Source organism: Lynx canadensis, chromosome C2, assembly GCF_007474595.2.
Source record: "Lynx canadensis isolate LIC74 chromosome C2, mLynCan4.pri.v2, whole genome shotgun sequence".
NCBI classification, from domain to species: domain Eukaryota; kingdom Metazoa; phylum Chordata; class Mammalia; order Carnivora; family Felidae; genus Lynx; species Lynx canadensis.
This window is the reverse complement of record NC_044311.2, coordinates 53,882,888-53,903,527: the sequence shown is the minus strand read 5'-3', so window position 1 is coordinate 53,903,527 and position 20,640 is coordinate 53,882,888. Positions and strand designations below refer to the sequence as shown.

The window sequence follows — 20,640 nt, the reverse complement described above, 5'->3', positions numbered from 1 at the left end:
GCCCCTCCCAGGCCGCCTTTGGCAAAAGCCTTCCAGGCCTCAGCACTCCAGGGCGTGGGCCCAGTGCTAAGCTTCATGAGGTCCCACTGTGGTGGCTGAAGAATGTCCTCCCAGGCAACGGCGCCTCCCTGACAGGCACGCTGGGTGGCTCTCCAGCTCTGACTCTCACAGAGGCAACACCCCCGGGTGACTGCTTGGCAAATGGGCTCCGGGCACCAAACTTCATGGTAGGGAGTGGCCCTGGCAAGGCCCAGAGTGGAGCTGCCCCCATCTACAGAGGCCGTCTGGGGTCCCAGGGGTCTCTTCCTGAACAGCACCCCCATTCTCCTCAGTCCTCACATTAGCCTCTCCTGCTCTTGGCCAAGGGTCCAGAAAGTGAAAGCTCTGTCTCCTTAGGGACCGGTGTCCCCACTTGCAGTGTGGGAGACTGGTGTGGGAACTCCGAGAAGCCCCGTGCTCTCTTCCACTCCCACTCTTGGTTTAGCCAGAACTGCAAGGACACAGATTTATTACCCCCATACAGAACATCCCACGCCTAATTATTCCTCCTGAGGCATTTATTACTTCCCTTAAAAAATTACTTAGCCTGACAGAGTTGCCTGGTGCTTCATTCTCAATCTGATTTGCATCTGAGACAATGACATTTCTTAAAACCAGCCGCCTTAAGCAGAAGGGACAAGAGCCCTTCACATCACTGGAAAGAGGAAACAGATGCTTTGTGATGAATTAGTAAAGTCCTTTCTCCTCACTGTCTGTAAGAGTCAACACCGTTTTCATCTTAAACCCTCCTGTCTAAACTGCTCCTAAGGTGAAGTATGGGCTCCCGGCTGTCTTTGAATCGCCATTTCTAATACATGGGGATGCTCTGTGACCTAAAAAGGCCCCTCACAAGGTGAGATGACACGTCATTACAGACTGTGATTTCTATGAGAACTAACAGACATCTGGAGCAAAGTAACTTTATGAGGCAGAAAATTAAAGAAGTCACTTCCAGCTTCATCTTTGCTCCACCAGAGTCAGGACACAGGCCACTATTTTCTGCAAAGCCAAAAAGCAAATAAGGTATTGATTGAATATAAAAGAAGAGAGACTCTAGTAGTAAATAATCACCAAGAAAGTTTGAATGCCTAGTCTGGAGGGTGAAAATAAAATCTCTTTTCCCATAAGTATTGCTTTTCTACCTTGTGTACTTACATAGTGGTGCAGGGAAGTAGATTCAATAGTTTTAAAACAAAGTCCGTGTCATAACCACAAGCAGGACATTTGTTCTAAAACAGAGGAAGGTACGGAGAAAATGACACGATGGCAAGGAATTTCTTATAACCAATTAATTAGTCCTGGTGACTCATTTCCTACCAAAGTTACTAAATGAAACACCTTTGGGTTCTCAATCAGAAATCAGGAAGACACTTTCATTTTGCATAGCCAGACCATGAATTCATAAATTATTTAATATAATATTAATTTATACCAACTACTGACTATAAACCTCAATTAAAATATTCTGAAAAACTCATTACCCATCAACCTATCTCATAATGAATGTGTCATATCTTATTTAGAAAAACTAAATGAATGTCAGTGCGAAAGGTAATTGGGTTTTCTAAGCTTCAGAATTCAGCTGGGTTGGTAATAATCAAAGTGTGGTCTTGAGGATTGTAGAAATCCAGGGCTCTTCCAGATGGATACCAAAGAAGTATCCTGTAGTCACTTGATAAATATTTGTTTCTGGCACCATAATAAAATCCATATTCTTTTTTCTGGCATGAATTAATTATTTATTCATGACAAATCTCATTTTGAACCTCTCTGGTTTCTGCCCCAAAAAGAAAAGGAGAGAATGCAGGATAGGATTTCACCTAAACTGAAAAGGTCCATGAATTGAAAAAGGGTAAGTCACTGACCTAGAGAAGATCTCCTAGAGGAAAGAGGCGTGTCTCTAGCAGTCATGTGGCATGATGGTTAAGAACACAGGGTTTGTCTTCAGGAACCTGGGTTTGTGTTCCAGCTCTTTCTTTGTGTTCCAGCACTGTGGCTGTTCTTGTTTAGGACTTGCATTAGCTACGGTAATGTTAGCCATTGTAACTAGGTTGCAGTGTAGTGGCTCAAATGTAATTGTAATTCATTTCTCACTCCTGTAACTGTCTAAAGCAAATCCTACTAAGCAGCAGGCAGCTGTGCTCATGCAGTGAACACAGGGACCCAGACTCCTTCCATATTGTGGCTCTTCCATCCTCTAGGTCCTTGTGATTGCAACTGGTACACGGAGAAAGAGAACACATGGAGAAGGCAAACCCTTTCTTAAAAGCCTTGGCTGGGGGGCGCCTGGGTGGCGCAGTCGGTTAAGCGTCCGACTTCAGCCAGGTCACGATCTCGCAGTCCGTGAGTTCGAGCCCCGCGTCAGGCTCTGGGCTGATGGCTCAGAGCCTGGAGCCTGTTTCCGATTCTGTGTCTCCCGCTCTCTCTGCCCCTCCCCCGTTCATGCTCTGTCTCTCTCTGTCCCAAAAATAAATAAAAAACGTTGAAAAAAAAATTAAAAAAAAAAAAAAAAAGCCTTGGCTGGGATGAAGACACTTCACGTACTCTAACATCCCATTGGCGGTAATCAATCATGGGTCACATCTTGACCCACAGGGATGGTGAGTGGGAAAGGTAATTTTGTCTGTTGACCTGCTTGTCAGGAAAAACTCTGTAACTATGAACATGATGGGGAGGCATGCATTTTGGCTGGCTATATCTGCCATAGGGCTGTTTATCAGAGATAGAGCAGCCATGATCTATTCTGTAGAAAGGAAGTCTCTGGACCACAGATAAAAAATTTGGAGAGATGAAAGACTTAAGAAAGAGTCAACCAGTCATGGGGGATCAAGCTTGAGAACAGTAAGATTAAACCTGAATAAAAGTCAGGCCAAGGGGCTCATCCCTCAGCTAAGAGGAGAGGCATTAGACATCAGGAAGAGTACAGTGCCATCAGTTAATGGAAGGGTCAAAAGGGTGGGTCCCAATGATCAGGGACTTTCTCTTCAAGGGACACCTCTCTAGTTGGTTCTGTGCTGAGCGCTATAGTTACCACAGTGGCTGAGGTTTGCCTCTACCCTCAAACAGGAAATGGAGGAAAGCCTGTATTCAGGAAGGCTGAATTGGAGGCTGTGTGTGTGTGTGTGTGTGTCTCTCTCTCTCTCTCTCTCTCACACACACACACACACACACAAACACACACAGAAAGAGAGAGAGAGAGAAAAACAGTTATGTCAAGGAAGTGACAGCCATGGCCTTTAAAGATGAAAATAAGTTGGTGTTTGTCAGAAACTGTCCAATTTTGTTGTATGGAATTGAACTTCTCTGCAGTGGCCTCACCTGGTCTTTCCTACCTTCATTAGCTTTCTGTACTCTGAAGTGTCTAAACACAATACCAAGTAACAGTCAAAGAAAAATGAGGTAATCACAGAATAAAAGCACAAATAGATGTGAGTACATGCATATTTATTGCATCGTTGTTTTTAGTGGCAGAAATTTGGAAAGATCCTTAATGTCTATCGCTTAAGAGAATGGCTAAAGTATTTTTCACCATATTGGGGATTACTATACAGCTATTAAAGAGAATGGCTTAGGGGGCACGTAGGGAGCTCAGTCAGCCGTCTGACTCTTGATCTCATCTCAGGTCTTGATCTCAGGGTCATTAATTCAAGCCCCAAATTGGGCCCCACACAGCATGGACCTCACTTAAAAAAAAAAATGAATGGCTTAGATCTGTACACTCTGACCTAGAAGGATATCTATGGATAAAGCAGGGTACAAAGCAGTTTTATGTGATCCCATCTTTGTATAAACAAATTGCAACACAAAATCTGTATGTATGTATTTGTATAAGCACAGAGAAAAGTGTGTAAGAATACATTCCAAGATTTAAACATTGATATTTGGAGGAAGGAGGTCTTAAAGATTGGAGCTATTAACTTTTTCCTTAAGTATCTGCTTTGTAAATTAATGATTAATAAACAAGAAAAAAACCCACAAGGATGTTTTAAATCTCGGAAACTGGTAAAATACAGAATGCTTCCTCCATCCAAACCCTCATCATTTAATTCTTTCAATAATTATTTATTGAGTATCTACCCGGTGCCAGGTACTTTCATGGCCATCATTTTATTTGAATTTTAGAATAATCCCAAGAGATCTTATTTACAGGTGACAAAACAGGATAAAAGAACTTTAGTAACTTGCTCAGGGTCAAATCACTGTGAAGCACTTTTGCCCACTCCCTCTGGCCCCATAGCCCGTGTGCTCCTGCCTGTAGTTCACTGTCCTAAAATCAGGAAGACAAGTGGCCCATTTCTTAGGTCAGGTGATCTAGCATTCTAATGAAGCCTGGCTAACTAGTGAGTGTCCTAGTTTATGAATGGAAGGGTGATCTAAAACAGGTAAGAATCTTGTTGGGAATAATCCCAGTCCTTGCTGAAAATCCTAAGTAAAAGAACTGCAAAGACCCATTCTTGAAAGAATCCCCTTGGAGATGAGTCACTTGGTGACATCTACATGGGGACAGAGAAGCACACGGAGTATAATCTTCTTTGAGGGTCTCAGGGTGGTGGGAAGAACTGCTCTACTTTTAGCTGGCTTTGACCCTGGAGGTGTTTTCAGATGCCCTTGTGCATGTAATCTCACTCCTTTCCTTCTCGCGTTAGGGGCTCTTCAGTTAGGGTTACGGGCTTCAAACAACTGAAGAGTTTAGAGGCCATTGGTTTCTCCAGACCACATTTCCATCCAGAGATGGCATTGTTCAAGACAAAGAAAAAACTCAATTCTAAATTTTTGATGCAACTGGCAATTCTGGCAAAGATTTAAAAAACTAGGATAGTTTCTTTTGCTGGGCTGAGACTGGGTCTCAGACTGGGTCTTTTGCTGGGTCGAGACTTCAGGCCATGGCTGACACGGGAGGTTTGGGGCATTCTACCACTGTTGCTTGGGGACAGGAATTTTTTATAGCATTCTTCCTAGGTTGGCTCTCTCCAGAAGTTTCAAATTAATAGAAATATGTTTTAATTAGACAAGAACCTAGATATTAATTTTTTAATGTTTATTTATTTTTGAGAGAGACAGAGAGCCAGAGAGAGGAAGACACAGAATCTAAAGCAGGCTCCAGGCTCTGAGCTGTCAGCACTGAGCCCGATGCAGGGCTCAAACTCACAAACCGTGAGATCGTGATCTGAGCTGAAGTCAGACACTCAACCGACTGAGCCACCCAGGCACCCTGACAAAAGCCGCTATTGAAAAATGGTTAAAACATAGCTAAAAAAGAACGTCTAAGGTAGTGCTTCTCAATATGAGCATCACCAAGAGACCTCTAAAAAATTGGGACATTCAGGCCACACCCCAACCAATTAAATCAGTATCTATGGGGCTGGGACCTAGGCCTAGCAGTTTCTACAGGTCCCCAGGCGATTGCACTGAGCAGTTAATGGTGAGACTCATTGGTTTACTGACCAATATTCTCACCCAGCTGAAGCAGCAAAGGTCCAGAAGATGAGCCTGTTCTCAGGGCTGAAGTCACTCTGGGAGATCACTGGCAGCTGGTGTAGGACTTTGAGGCTCAGAGAGGACCTCTCTCGGGCCCCACCCTTCACTCAGTGGTGAGCAACCTAGATCCTTCTCAAGAGCCAACTCACAAAGGCCAAAATATATTTACAGGCTGCCTTGTTTTTCCATTCCAAATGAAAACTTGATTGAGGCCCATAAAAAATGACTTGGTGTTACAATTTTTGATTACCTATTTTGCTAAATAGAAGACTGAAAATTGGCAACTCTTCATTACTTAAAGTATCTATCTGGGTATTTTTAAGAAAGGAAAAAGTAGACAGGTGTCTAAACTTCTATCTTCATATATGTAAGTGATGAATCACTAAATTCTGCACCTGAAACTAAATAAAATAAAACCTAAAATTTTTTTTTCATGTTTGTTTATTTTGAGAGAGTGAGTGAGCAAGCAAGAGCATACAAGTAGGGAGGGGCAGAGAGAGAGGGAGAAAGAGAATCCCAAACAGGTTGTGTGCTTATAGTGCACAGCCCAACAGAGGGCCCCATCTCACAAACCATGAGATCATGACCTGAGCTGAAATCAGGAGTTGGACACTTAACTGAGCCACCCAGGCACCCAAGGAAACTTCTACCTTCTGATTACATCATTAACGCAATAATGAAACCAGGTGGTCTGTGGGTGGTTCTGGAATGTTGATTGCACATCTCTGCTTATAGTTTATGATTCTCAAATACCTGCATGGCCATTAGCTAAATTGATTAAATCAATTTTGAGGCTCTACTTATTGGTGAACACTCTGTAATCTACTGTAGACTTGGCATTTTTCTTCACGAGACCAAACAGAAGTGGTTAAAATCTGAAAAAATGGCAACAACTGGGCTTGGGAAAAGACTAAATGCAAGCATCACTTGTTCCTGTGGCAAACTTTGGTGGTACTAAGCTCTCACAACACCAGGAGCTAACAGTAACGTGCTAATGTTCCCGATGGGAAACTGAGCACTGACCGAGGTGCTAGCTCTAACACTGCTGAGGTTGTCTTCTTTGGATCACGCACACACACTTGCTCACATAGTCTCTCTCTCTCTCTCTCTCACACACACACACACACACACACTTGCTCACCTACTCAGTCTCTCTCTCTCTTTCTCTCACACACACACACACACACACACACTCACACACCCTTCACAATCTCCCCGGCAATTCTCTGCATTGCTTTCCCCTGTAGTACTTTCTCTTCTCACTGACCAAATCTTCATGGTGGGGAACTTGGTTGAGGAGGCGTGAAGAGGTGAGAACTATATAGGGCTTGCTAGTGAGCAAGAAGACATATCATATGAAACAAAGTTTTCATTTTTATTTTACATATTTATACATAAAACTTTCAAGGAACTCTCTGAATCCAACAGAATGTGAATAGCACATCTAAAAATGAACTTCAGGTAGTCAACATTCACAAAATGTTGAAAACTGATTAAAATATACATATTACGGACAGCTATGACTTCACTACGAGGCAGGCATGTATTTTTTGACTTGTATAGCACCGTCATTTACAGTTCTTTAAAACTACAGTGAAGAATGAAAGTAGTCAATGGTAAAATACTGCTCCAACTCAAAATCTCGAAACAAATAAAAATAAAGTTAAAACTACCCTCTTTGATTAACCATGACTAGTGATGGTGTCAGTACTGTACATTTTCTGTAACAATATTTTATTAAAATGCCTGATATTTAGTGGCACAGTAAAAAAATTAAAATAAATTAAGAAGCAAAGGCCAATCACTGGACATTAAGCTTCAGACATTATCAATGACTAACACTGATATTTTGTTTGTTTCTGCGCCACCTTTAGTAACAGCATTTTTACAACCACAGAAGCAAAATAAATTCTAGCTTGTCCTCTGGTTGGATGGCTTCTTTCACTTTGCGGGCATTTTCTCTGCCATGTGCTTCTGCTGACTTTCGGCATGTCTGTAAAATTAATCATACAATTGTTTAGTGCTAAGAAGAGAGATCCAAACTGCTTTCTGATCTGTAGCGAAAACAATCCCACAAACTGAGGTTCGGAGTTACTCGTAATGAAATCAAGACAATTAAGAAACAGAGCTTAATTCAAATGGATTTGTCCTCTTTAATTTTTATATTCTAAGTAAGAATCTTTTTATTTAATAAGTTACTAGATTACCCTGAGAATGGTAGATGTCACTACTTTTGAGAAGAAAAAGCACTGTGTTAAAAAAAAAAAAAAGAGTTAAGTATCTGGGGAAATTCATCCAACAAATGTTTGATATGTTTCTATGTGCCAGGCACTGTTCCTGGTGCTGTGGATTTGGTGAATAGACAATGAGGTCTTTGTTTTCGTGGAACATATATTCCAGTGGAGAGAGACAAAAAAGCAACGGATAGCAAAGCAGAAGATAGCAGAGAGAAAATAATTCTAAGCCAAAAGTCAAAAAAAGGTGTCATGGTAGAAGGTAACTACATGACTACTTTATTTGAACACATGCACACAGACACAAATATAAGCATTAAAAAGGCTACTGACAGAAATCTGAAGCCAATGATCCAGTTCCACTCTTACAAAAGCTAATGTCTTCCTAACAAACTGTAGGTCTTTGCAGATGCCAAGATTTTCCATGTTTGCATACTTCCCTCCCTGCCACCCTCCCCCCCAATTAATCCAAAGGGCATGATCATGGCAGTGAGGGTAAAAGTAGGGTGGGTGAGTCTTCTTATTCATCAAGTCCTATTATTGCCTATAAGCCCCAAATTCAGCCAACCCAGCAGCTGGCCAGTGGAGACAGAGGGGGAAAAACGGCCAAGCTGCTTACATCACTTGAATGGCTACTAATTAAACGTTTTCCCAGAGAGGGGTAGGGTTTGACGTCTGCAAAAGACAAATGTTTTGAAGGACAATTCTAGGAATTTATAAATTTGGCAAGAGAAAGTCTCTAACGCTGTGGTTTCCAGCTGTAATCAAAGGCTCGGGGGCAGTTTTTGTGTGCTGCCTAGACTTGGGTAGTCAATGACGTCAAGTTTAACTCACTGGTTTTGTGCAGAATGTCTCCGATCTATGGTATAGGGACAAACCACAAATACTTTCAGAAATAGGGAAGTGACAACAGTGTCCTTGCCATATTCAACAGCCCGCAAATAATTGGTGATATTCATTTAACAATAAAGTAACTTGGGGAAAAGATATCAGCCCTTTATTCCTAAAACACAATGCCCTGTAGCAGACCATCTCATGGCCCTGTTTATGTGTATAAAACAGCCTTGATCATTTTTATCAAGTGGCTTATGGGTCTCATTTAAATTCAGCTCAGAAATATTTTGATGCCCACTGAGCTAAGATTCCACTGTGGCTAATTAAATTATAGTTTCTAGGGGCACCTGGGTGGCTCAGTCGGTCGAGTGTCTGACTCTTGTTTTCAGCTCAGGTCACGATCCCAGGGTCGTGGGATCAAGCCCCGCATTGGGCCCTGAGTGTGAAGCCTGCTTGGGATTTTCTCTCTCTCTCTCTCTCTCTCTCTCTCTCTCTCTCTCTCTCCCTCTCTTCCCCTTTACCCCACTTGTGCACGCTCTCTAAAATAAATTTTTAAAAAAATTATAGTTCCTACAGCAGTTTTAAAATATGTATCTGTGCATGCACATGTGTGTTTTTCTGAGAGAGAAGGAAAGAACAGGAAATAGCTTCAGAAAAGCTGGAGAGCTTTGAAAAGTCCTAATGCCCAGGCCACCCCACAGAATCATTAAATGAGAATCTCTAGAGGTGGGACCCAGGCACCAATGGTTTATAAAGCTCCCCAGGTGATTCCAATGTGCAGCTGAAATTGAGAACCACTGATCTAAACTGACACCGGGAATGGAAGAACGTCTCATTATCTACTGGACAGGTAAAGGGAACAGGTGATTAGAACTTCCCAGCCGATGCTCTCGGCCTTCTGGGATCAGGCTGCAAAACTCTGACATTGCTACCTTTAGGTACGTTTAAGTATCGTCAGATCCCCTCACAAGCAAAGTTATATTGTGTAGCCAGGAACGGACATAGGAACTTCTCCCCACCTGCTCCACTTTAAAGGGTTCCTCTAACGCCTTTAAATTAGTAACTCCTCTCCTTTTCACCCCTTGGTTCTGCCTGCCCTGTTTCCCATGGTCACACCATTTGAAAGGTATTTAAAAAATACACTGTAAACCTAAGTACTAGCTTAACATTTGAGAGAAAGGCAGAGTCTCTCAGTGTCTTCCCTGCAATGAGGAAAGCAACATGCTTTGGGGAGTAGAGGAAAGGTCTCTGCTGTCACAGGCAAGTCACAGAATTTACAAAAGAATGTACATATTTTTTTTTTGAAGATTTAGGTTTTGATCTTATATTTCATGAATGATTTCCCATAATCTTCATACCTATTTACAAATTTCTTAGGCTAACAAAAAGGGATTTGTCTTACAGTTGTTGGAGCAGTGCCTGAATACCTCTGTAGGTGGCAATAATATTATGTGAGTGTTGTTGTGATAGTTCAGATACAAGTAAATACGCTGAGGAGTATGAGGCCTTCAGCTTTTTAGTTTTTTGGGGGGGGGGGGGCGAGGCAATAGAATATCCAAAGCATACAACAGAGTACTGCCCACAGGTCTTTAAAAAAAAAAAAGAAAGAAAGAAAGAAAGAAAGAAAGAAAGAAAGAAAGAAAAGCCTAAACATAGTTCTTTAGCATTTATTTTGCTACCAAAACTATTTTTTTTTTTTGCTTTTTAAAAAAATTTTTTGGTTTCTATTTTCCAAAACTATTTTAAAATTTTTTTTTTTTCAATGTTTATTTATTTTTGGGACAGAGAGAGACAGAGCATGAACGGGGGAGGGGCAGAGTGAGAGGGAGACACAGAATCGGAAACAGGCTCCAGGCTCCGAGCCATCAGCCCAGAGCCTGACGCGGGGCTCGAACTCACGGACCGCGAGATCGTGACCTGGCTGAAGTCGGACGCTTAACCGACTGCGCCACCCAGGCGCCCCTCAAAACTATTTTAAAACACCAAATATAGAAAAATATTTTACTCCATGCTACACATTGAGAAGAGGTCCTGTGGTAGGTGCTAAGCACATTTTCACTACATATGTTTTCAAGCTTCTCTTGGATGGTTCTGGATCATGTGGTTAATTCCTTATGTTATTGAGACAAGCAGTGTTCTTCTTCTCCCTGGGGAGCCTTCTACTCTCTGAATACCATTTCTGGGATTAAGAGTAATTATTACCTCTTGGTTTAAAGACTTCATACATACTGTCTCAGGAAAGGCACCAAGGCAAACATGAGATCGTAGGAAATACAGTATTTCATGTACTTTATATACTTGTGGTGATAGGCTTTTCTACAAAGAAAACTATTAAGAAATGCAAGATCTGGACTGGCATTAGCCTAGTTTCCGTATCCCCCAGGAGAGGAAACATTCTTTACCTCTTTATAGAGAGGTGCTTGGAGCCAGGCCCAGCTAGAAACTCAAGTGCTGGGGTTTCCCCATGGTGAGAGCAATCTGGTGGCCCTGGTGCTGTGGAAAGGTGCCAGTGTTCTTGCCTTCTGGACATGGCAGATGTGATCAAGAGCTGGGTCACATAACAGCAAATGCCGCTCTGTGGCACCTATCACCTGCCAGCAAGGAACAGCTCAGGGCTAACTCCCCAAGGGGACAGTCCTTCAGGAAAAAGTCCTCCTGGGCCAGAAATGCCGACCTGATTTGGGGGAGGCGGTGTAGGAAGTTCTACTGCACTGACAACCCATCACAAAGGGAGGGTGAAAAAGCAATGCATTTGGGAAGGAGTTTTGGCCACTTCCCCTCAGCTAAGCAGCTGACATCGGCAGAGATTAGGTGAGTTACTCATGGAAGTAAGGGGAAGAAGTTCTCTGGGGCTCGCTCTCGCCCCAATTCTTCAACATTAGGCCATCCTGGGCTTCTTTCCTTCTTTGGGAAGGGGGAAGCGTCACTGACCTGGTCAAGTCTTCGATGTCCACCAGCATGGCGTCTTGCTCCGTGTGCAGCTCATCTCGGATGAGCAGCAGCTGGACCAACTCCTCATTCAAGCCTAGAGCAAAGGAAAGAGCATTTAAAAACGGATAAAACTGCATCAAAGTCTGTATGTGCAGCTCTACAGACCATTATACAAGTTACTTTTGCTAAAATTTAGAATTCTTATGTTAGCTTTTCATAAGCCCAGGAGAAGTCATCAGTCTGCAGACATCACTAGCTCGCATAATTATAGAAGTGTTGGAAGAAAAGCAGTGAAGTATGAAGTATTTCCATTTACGTTCACGTTAAAGTGGGAAAAGAAATCGTTAGCTGCTAGGAAAATAGCTTGCTGGAAAAAGCAGGATTTTCCTTTGAAGAAACGTGAACACAAATGTCTGGGGCATGTTAAGTTTTCCACCTTCCATCCTGAGGACACTCCCACCACCCGAGAGTTGGAGGGACCCACCGCACCCAAAGTGCTACATCAGACGCGCAGCTAGAGAAGGTGACCCACGCATGCTCCAAGGCTTCCTACGGCCCGCAGAAGGAACACCCCTCTGTGCAGGCTGTTCTAAGTCATATCTAAGTCACAGCTACAGATACTGGAAAGCTAGATTTGTTAAGACCCGAAGAAATAACTTGAAATCTCTGGATGAGGACCAAGGAAAATATTCCTTAGGATTTATACTGGGAATAAAACACAGATGAACAGATACATTTCTAATCCTCCTGAAATCTGTGTACCGGGTTAATCTGGCTTCTGCTTCTGAAAAATATGAACAAGCAGAAGGGGCTGTCTTATTGTTTTCCCCCTTAGATCGAAGCTTTTAGGTCCAGACGCATGGGAGATAACATTCATTTAGCAGCAAAGCTCTGGGCCCAGAAACAAAAGGAAGGAAGGAGGTATTCAGTATTCAGCCAGGTCCTCCTTGGAAATGCTTTTAGAGATCCTGACTTCAAACGATGCATTGATCTGCCTTTAGTTCAGACTAGTTTCCAGTTTAAAAAAAGGGAGAAAAAAAATTATATAAAGAGGTCTAAATTCATCTACTACTGAAAAGAGCTAGATGACAATTTTAGTATTTAGAAGTCTAAGGAAGATATTTCAGTGGTAAAATATCAGAAGGCCTTTCACATCCTTGAAAGAATAATAGTCCTAGTAATTTAGTCTCAACTGAAATTACAATGTAGTAGAATTTTTAAAAAAAACCTGTGAATCTATGCTTTCCTAATTAGAATGTTAAACCCTTTCTCTTGATTTTAAAACAACACTGAACATATTAGCTTAACTCTGAATATGTCCATATCTTTTTCAGTATGTTGCTAGGGAAGCTTTTTTTTTTTATATTTAAAAAAAAAATTTCACTAGGATAGCTTTTTATACTAGCTCTCAGTAGAGGGCCCACGTAGTGCACGGAAAAATTTTTCCCCATAGGATGGTTTTAACTTTTTACCATGGAAATTTTCGAACTGATACAAAGAGACTGATTTAATGAATCTTCATGTCCCATGCATCCAACCAGCTCCCCAAATCACTAACTCATGGCCAATCTTGACACTTCGACCTCCCCTTCTCCTACCAGATTAGTTGAAAACAAATTTCAGACAGCATATTATTTCATCTGTAAATGTTTCAGTGTGTATCTCTAAACAGAGTTCTTTTTTTCTTTTTTAGTTAGCATAACCACAATACCTTCAGCATATGTAACAAACAAGCGCATCTTTAATAAAACATTCCATCAGTGTACGAATTCCTCCGTTGGTCTTAAATGTTTTACAGTTTGTTTAAATGCATTTGGTTGGCATGTCTCTTAGGTGGTTTTTAATCTGTAAGTCCACAGGATTTTCTAGAATCACACATTCCAGAGGCTGGAGGGCACACGGTTCAGTTGGACTAACCACACCGCCCACGCAAGCATGTTTTGTGTTCTCTCTCTCATTGGGCTCATTTGTGCTCTGCACAAGCAGCCACCTCAAGTGAGCACCTCTCATTTACCACCTACTTGGCACACTTCTGTCACAGGCCCTTCTTTATTCTGGAGGAAAGAAGGCCCATAATTTGCTGTCCTGTAATTTTCACATACTGGTCGTACATATTTCCCCCACCTCGAGTCCCACAAAATAAGTTGAATTTGATTTGAAGACCTAACATGAATGTATGTACAAGTTATGTTGAGGGAATAAGTGCCTAGTCAATGATGTATAACTACGAAATTATATTCCAGGAACAGATGCTGTGAGCCACATACACACCAGGCATTGTGCCAGGCGCTGGGGATCTGAGATGAATAGAAAGGCCCTATCGCCTCTATGAACCTTGAAAAGTTCTCCAAGTTTCTGACCCCTTTACAGTAAAAAAACAAAAACAGAGCCTTGTGATTCTCTTCCTTCTCTTGCAGCACACAGGAGGAACCCAATGAAACAAACAAAGGAAGTGAATCAAGGAGGTCGTACTATCCCACGAGATTTCACATCTGACCCCCCATTTCCAAGCACACCATACACTTACTTTCAATCTGGGAATGGAGATCATTGACTATCACTTGTAGCTGCCCAAGAGTCATGTCCCGTAGGTCAGTGGGCTTTAAACTCCTTTTCATCAGGCATTCACTTATATGAGGCATGTGTGGCAGCTGAAGGTACGAAGGGAAGAAACGGAGGTGTGAACAGAGCAGCAGGTACACGGAATGCAAACCACACTCTCACCCGCCCACTTCAGTTTAGGTTCTGGGCTCCAGAGCCTTCCCAGGCTGACTTTTCCCGTGCGAGGGCCCCCCACACTCGCACCACACTGTCTACGACACTATGGCACCAAAATGCTACACTACTCTAATCAAAAGCTTTCTGATTGGTCTAGAACACAGGCTGTGACAACCCTGAATCGATTATCATATCCACAAATGAATGACTAGGGAGCTCAAGGAATATGAATGACGTGGATAAAATTAATATCAGTTATTCATCAACTGGTACCGTGTTATGAGCACTGTGCTGTGTCTTTGAACGCTTTGTTCACGGAACTCCCCAGTCATGCTCTGACACAGGCGTTGTTATCCCCATTTTACAGATGACAAAACTGAGGCTTATGTGACTTGCCCAGAGCCCCACAGCAGGTCAATGGCAGGGCTGGACTCCCAAGCTCAGGGCTCTTATCCACTATGCAATCCTCTCTTCGCTAAAAGGTGGGAATGAGAGCCAAACAACAGCGAGTTCTGCCACATCAGAACCAATAGGTTCTAAATGGATTGCCTTAATGGCATTAACATATGCCCATGACAGCTAATATTGCTCCTAAGAAATACAGTAGATGTGAATCAAGAACAAAGTTTACTTTTGTGTAATCTGTTGCTATGTATCTTTCAGCGATACAGTAGGAAGGAAAAAGAAACGAACTCAAATATTTCTCAATGACAGTACTTTTTACAAACTGCCTTGTAGAAACCCAAGTTTGCATAACTCTGGGAAAGAACTGGGACGGCGTCAACCGTTTGCAGCCACCAAACACTTGCTGGCGTTTCAGTGTTCGCTACTTACGAGATCAGCGACGGGAGACTTTTTCCTGTTCTGTTTTTCCACTTCAACTTGCATTTTGGCCATTGGTTTGGCCATGGCTAGGGCCATTTTGGCTTCAGCTTGCAATTTCTTTTGCCTTGTGAGGAAATCCATGTCATCCAGGGATTCGGATTCCTCTTCAGTAGTGTCTCTATCGGAATAGGAAGAACTCTGTTTGCTCTGTGAAGGGAAAAAGAGCAGCCCTGAGCTTTCTGAGCTTTCAGGTACCATCTTTGGAGATGGGCTACAGTGTTCCCTGATCCCTCTCGAGTGACTGAGGGTCCCCGTCACCGATGCGACTCGCCACTTGATTTGGTCTGTACCAATCTCAAGTAATGTTAAAGATGGTTTATTTTTGGGGCGCCTTGGGTGGCTCAGTCGGTTAAGCGTCCAACTTCGGCTCAGGTCATGATCTCGCGGTCTGTGAGTTCAAGCCCCGCGTCGGGCTCTGTGCTGACAGCTCAGAGCCTGGAGCCTGTTTCGGATTCTGTGTCTCCCTCTCTCTCTGACCCTCCCCCGTTCATGCTCTGTCTCTCCCTGTCTCAAAAATAAATAAACGTTAAAAAAAAAAATTAAAAAAAAAAAGATGGTTTATTTCTTCAGTGCCACGAATAGGCTCTGATTTTAGCAGAGTAACATGACAACAGGGAGAACCTATTTATGACAAACTTGAGACGTTTCTTTGGCTCTTGGTCTCAAAACTTTCCTGAAGTGATCAGACACAGAAAAGTAACCCAGAGCTAAGGCAGTGAGTGTGTTATTCTCTAGAGTGTTCTCTGGATGGGATGTCAGGTATCCATTGAAATGGATTTAATGGTTTAATATGAAAGTGGTTGCTAACTTTAACAAGCGCTTATGTCTCCTTATTGTATCACTCTTGTGATTTTTCAATCACTGTCAAATTTTAGGAGCATGCTATGTCGAGAAATGGCAAGAGACATTTCTTTTTGAACCTCTGCCATGTTTTTTTCCTGACTAACAACAAAAAAAGAAGCTAAATGTCCAGGAAAGCACACACGCACAGCTCTGGTGGTATTGGACTCACCATGGGAGACAAGGGGGTGTCCAAGCTGGTTTCAGTCTTACTGTCATCAGCGTCGCTGTCCTTATCACTGCCGCTGTCGTTGACAAAGCATATCTGCAGGTTCATCCCACTCTGCAGGCTGGGCAGAAGCAAACAGGACACTCATTCTACTCAGCTGTTTGTTATCAGGTGGCCCCCATCAGAGCCGTCTGGTTTCATTGACAGAAAGCAGTTTCATTGTGTTCTTCGCACGGAGAAGTGAGTGACCAATATTACTCCCAACTTACAAATGGTAACTTTTACTGAAGGAGAATAATGATAACTTACTGAGTTGAGAACTTGATAAATGATAAAGTGATAACTTTTGCTAATATTATATTATTTTTTTCATACCAATTTCATGTTAAGTGAAAGAATTTAAATCCACATATAGTAGCACCTAGCACCATACCAAACACAGTTGTGCAAAATGCAATGTGTCAAGTCACCGAGTTTACATTCCTGCAGATAAAGATGAATGGGGTCCTCAGGAGAGTAAAGCTGCCTGGTGTCATCTAGTGTCCTGTCCGATGGGGACAATTCAAAGAAGCTCACCAGAGCCGGCTTGCCAGGGCCACAGCTCCCTGAAGAAAGACTCCTTTTTTTCCCCAGATACACAGACTACGATTGTCTGAAGGAAAACTATGCTTAAAGCAAATTGCCAAAAGCCAGCCAAGGGAGCCCATTTATGTCATTAAAAAAACATATACCACAGGTTCGTGCCATAGAAACTTAAGGAAACCCCAAACCCAGTCAGAAAGGCACAGTCTTGTAACACAGCAGACTGCCTCGCGTACACAGAGCCTCAGAAGTGGAGACTTTTTGGGAGCTCATTATGTTTGTGGTGAATCCTGTAGCTCCATGAGTGATGTTGCTGGAGATGTGGCCACAGAGGGTCACCAGCTGTGCGTCTGCTACACGCAAGGGCAGACAGTGGATTCAACTCACTGTCCTAACTTTCTTTTGAAACTGGACACGTTTCAATACTGTTCTCCTATAAAGAGTCTTTAAAGAAGCAACTTTTCTTTTTTCCAAATGTTTTATTTATTTTTGAGAGAGACAGAGTGTGAGCAGGGGAGGGGGCAGAGAGAGAGGGAGACACAGAATCCGAAGCAGGCTCCAGGCTCTGAGCTGTCAGCACAGAGCCTGACGTGGGGCTGGAACCCACGAACCGTGAGATCATGACCTGACCCAAGTCGGATGCTTAACTGACTGAGCCACTCAGGTGCCCCCAAAGAAGTAATTTTTCAAGCATTCCCTGTTAGTCCCAGTCTGTGCGTAAGCTTAGAAGAGGCGAAGGAGCCTCCTAGGCAGCAAGGGATCATAAGGAGACCGTCTAAGCCAGGTTTAGGAAGCCAGCACTGAATTGCTCTGGCATTATTACTATCACAGGGAGAAATGTAAAGAGCAACTCATCTGGTAGTTGACATTAGTATCTTTTTTTATTCCATTGGGTAGGGATGCTTTGTATAAATTGCTCAGATGACTCATATCAAGTGATGCTTTGAAAATGACACAGAATCCAGAAAGAGAAAATCTACTGATTTAACACAGGCACCGTCATTGTTACATGTATGCACTGCCACCTATTGGTACCTTCTGTAATTACTGCAGGTCCAGGAAGGAAAGGCAGCCTTCCCCTCAGCAGGCTGGCTCTGTTCCCCGCTTGCCTTAAACAGCCAGGCCCTTGCTGGAGGCAGAAGGCACAGGTTCTGCTATGATCAGTGCAGGGAGCTTGGAGTCGGTCAGACTTAGGTTCTGAATCCTCACTTCTTTCCCGGGCCCCTTACTTAACTTCTGTGAACCTCAGTTTCCTCATCAGTAAAATGGGGTGAATAATGCAGTGATTTGTAAGAAAAATGAAAACAGCTCAGAGTGAGGCACAGGGCAGGTCCTCTTGTACATATTCATTATCCTCCTTTTTCTACTTTCTGAAAGCCCGGACAAAGGAATACAGAATTTTAAAGGTGATGCAACTTGGTAAAGGGACCTCTAAAGTCACTTACTCGAATACCTTGCCTGACCTTGACTACCTCTGAAAGAGTGTCCTCAAGTTGTCTTTAACTGTTAGGCAGCTTGGACTTTTACTGAGCTGGAATTTATCTCCTTTTAATTTTCTTCCCTTGGGATTTTTTTGTCCCTGGAGAAATCTAGTATGTTCACATTACCCTTCGATCCCATATAAATTAAGTTTTAAAATTAATTATCTGTAGTTTGTCAACCACCCCTCCGATCAACCCATTTCTAACATAAACCTCCAGATATATGGATTGGAAAATAGTGGGAAGTAAAACTGCAAATGAAAAAAACACATTAAAAGCATATTTTAAAATAAAAAACACATTTTAAATTAAACCTAATTTGAATCTAGGATTATGTTGCATTTTCTATTTACTGGATAGCTAAAGTCTTGAGAAGAAGTGTCTGTCACTGGATACCCAAATTATAAAAATATAATATAACCCACGATACCATTACCAAATAAGGTTTAAAATATCCAGGGATATATATTTTCATTCTGAAAAAGTTCTGACTGTAAATTCTGTTGTCCTGCCCCCATTTGACCTGTGTGCTTAGGATCAACTCAAACCTAAATCAACCAAACCATAAAGCATATCTAACTCAGGAAAGTCAAAGGAAAAAAAAGGGGGAGGGGGAAAGATTCTGACTACTAAGTCAGAATGAAATGAAAAAACACCTCAGGTAGAAATTCAGAAAATCGCCTTAGTACCACATTATCACCGTGGGAAACTGAACAGAGCTTCTTATGGGGTGAGACTTATAATTCCTTATAGCGGTAATCACCAAGAATGTTACTCTCAGGAAAAGGAAATTATATGACATATCAGCTAATGGTTCAGAGGGGATTTTAGTAAAGACATCTTAAAATGGACTCAGGTTTCAAGAAGGATTTGTTTGCCTTTAGCCTTTAAGCAGGTTTTAAGTTGAAGGTGGCTTCGGGGAAACTCCATCACTGGGGGGTGAGTGGGGCCCCTGGCGCTCTTGAAGGCCTCTGTGTCACAGCGTCAAGAAATGATAACCCCTGTTCTGGGCCCCTTCCCCCCCCCCCCCCCGCCCCCGCCCCGGGGAAGCATGCCTGCTCTAGGCTCATCCCTGCAAGCCGGAGTCCCTGGCCTCTGTCCCTCACCCTGCAGTGCATCTGGCCTCACTTATAACCAGGCTACCCAGTCTTGCAAAATCCAAGCTGCCAGGGAGCGAATTTGCTTGCTTGGATCTCTCAGGCACAGTCAGAGGTGAAAACAAAACAAGATCATCATCATTTAATTAGCGATATAATTTAAGGTATCCAGTTCAAGGTTGCTTGATGTTTTGAGTGGCATTTACTGGAGCGTTGCATGCAAAAGGCTGCTTGACATCTGCCTTGCCTGTCGATAGGAGATCTGAAAGGTCTGTGTCCTGGTTTTCCTGGAAAACTCTTCTCCTTATGCACCGTGAGCCAGGGAAAAACCCACACTGCAGCCCAGTTACTGACAGGGAGCCCTGGGATCTGTAAAGAGGGTGTTCTGGATGGAGAATGCTCAGAATATGAAGACACAAAGACGAAATGTGTCTTCTGGGCATCTCCGTGTGAGTGGAAGTGGCTTTCTTAGCGACAGTGCCTACTGGCCAGCATCAGGAAGGCATACAGGCGACAGGATGTTCAGCACCAACGTCTCCTTGGCTTTTGGGGTGAGGAAGACTGTTTCTTGTAAAACATTTGTGCTGACTTCCAACTACCATTGCTGGGGATATTACTAAAATATGCACAACAATGACAGGATGGCAGAGGTGAAAAGTTTTTAACTACTAAGAGCACGTAGCCAAGTGATAATATAATCTGGTATAAAGAGAATACTTTTTTTCAAAATACAAGGACAAGACCAGTTTATTCCCTGAGAGAAATGATGTGATTGATGATCCTAAAGTCTGCCGTGACTTGAAGTTGTGTGGTAGCCACTGTGAATCTGGCCTTGGTCCTGGGCCTTGGTTTGAGGTGACTGGGTCTGGGCTGTTCTGAGGCTAGTTGTGAATCCCAGAATTACTTGCTGTTTCTGATTTTAAAGTTTCTTTCTTTATTTTGAGACAGAGAGAAAGTGCAAGTCAGGGAGGGACAGAGAGAGAGGGAGAGAGAGAGAATCCCAACCAGGCTCAGCACTGTCAGTGCAGAGCCGGACATGGGGCTTGAACCCACAAACCATGAGATCGTGACCTGAGCTGAAGTCAGAAGCTTAAATGATTGAGCCACTTAGGTGCCCCAGTGTTTCTGAAATAGCAATCTCCCAGCACCAGCTTAGATCAGCAGTATCTACACAGAAGTGTTTAAGATTCTTTGGTTTTTACCCCCTACATCATCCCTTAGTTAACTTCACTTGAACTGTTGCAATGAATTGGAGTTCAAAATGATGTTTGCTTATACTCTCTTTTTGGGCTGTGCAACCACCTGTGGGTAACAGGCAAGGTAACAGTTACTCAGAGAAATCAAGTAAATTC

At 42.8% G+C, this 20,640-nt stretch overlaps 1 protein-coding gene across 6 annotated transcripts in view; it reads right to left on the bottom strand.

Moving 5' to 3' along the window:
* Positions 1–6,873: 6,873 nt before the first annotated feature.
* The window catches only part of LOC115523666 (schwannomin-interacting protein 1), a 586,877-nt gene continuing 573,110 nt past the window's right edge, over positions 6,874–20,640 (bottom strand). For all 6 annotated transcript variants that reach the window (XM_030329855.1, XM_030329854.1, XM_030329856.1 and 3 more), the window contains 5 exons: positions 16,132–16,249; positions 15,069–15,266; positions 14,044–14,167; positions 11,517–11,610; positions 6,874–7,510 (listed from right to left, as the gene is read on the bottom strand). In XM_030329855.1, the coding sequence (XP_030185715.1) occupies positions 7,459–7,510; positions 11,517–11,610; positions 14,044–14,167; positions 15,069–15,266; positions 16,132–16,249 (586 nt within the window). In that variant the 3' untranslated portion in view covers positions 6,874–7,458. The remainder of the gene's footprint in view (positions 7,511–11,516; positions 11,611–14,043; positions 14,168–15,068; positions 15,267–16,131; positions 16,250–20,640) is intronic.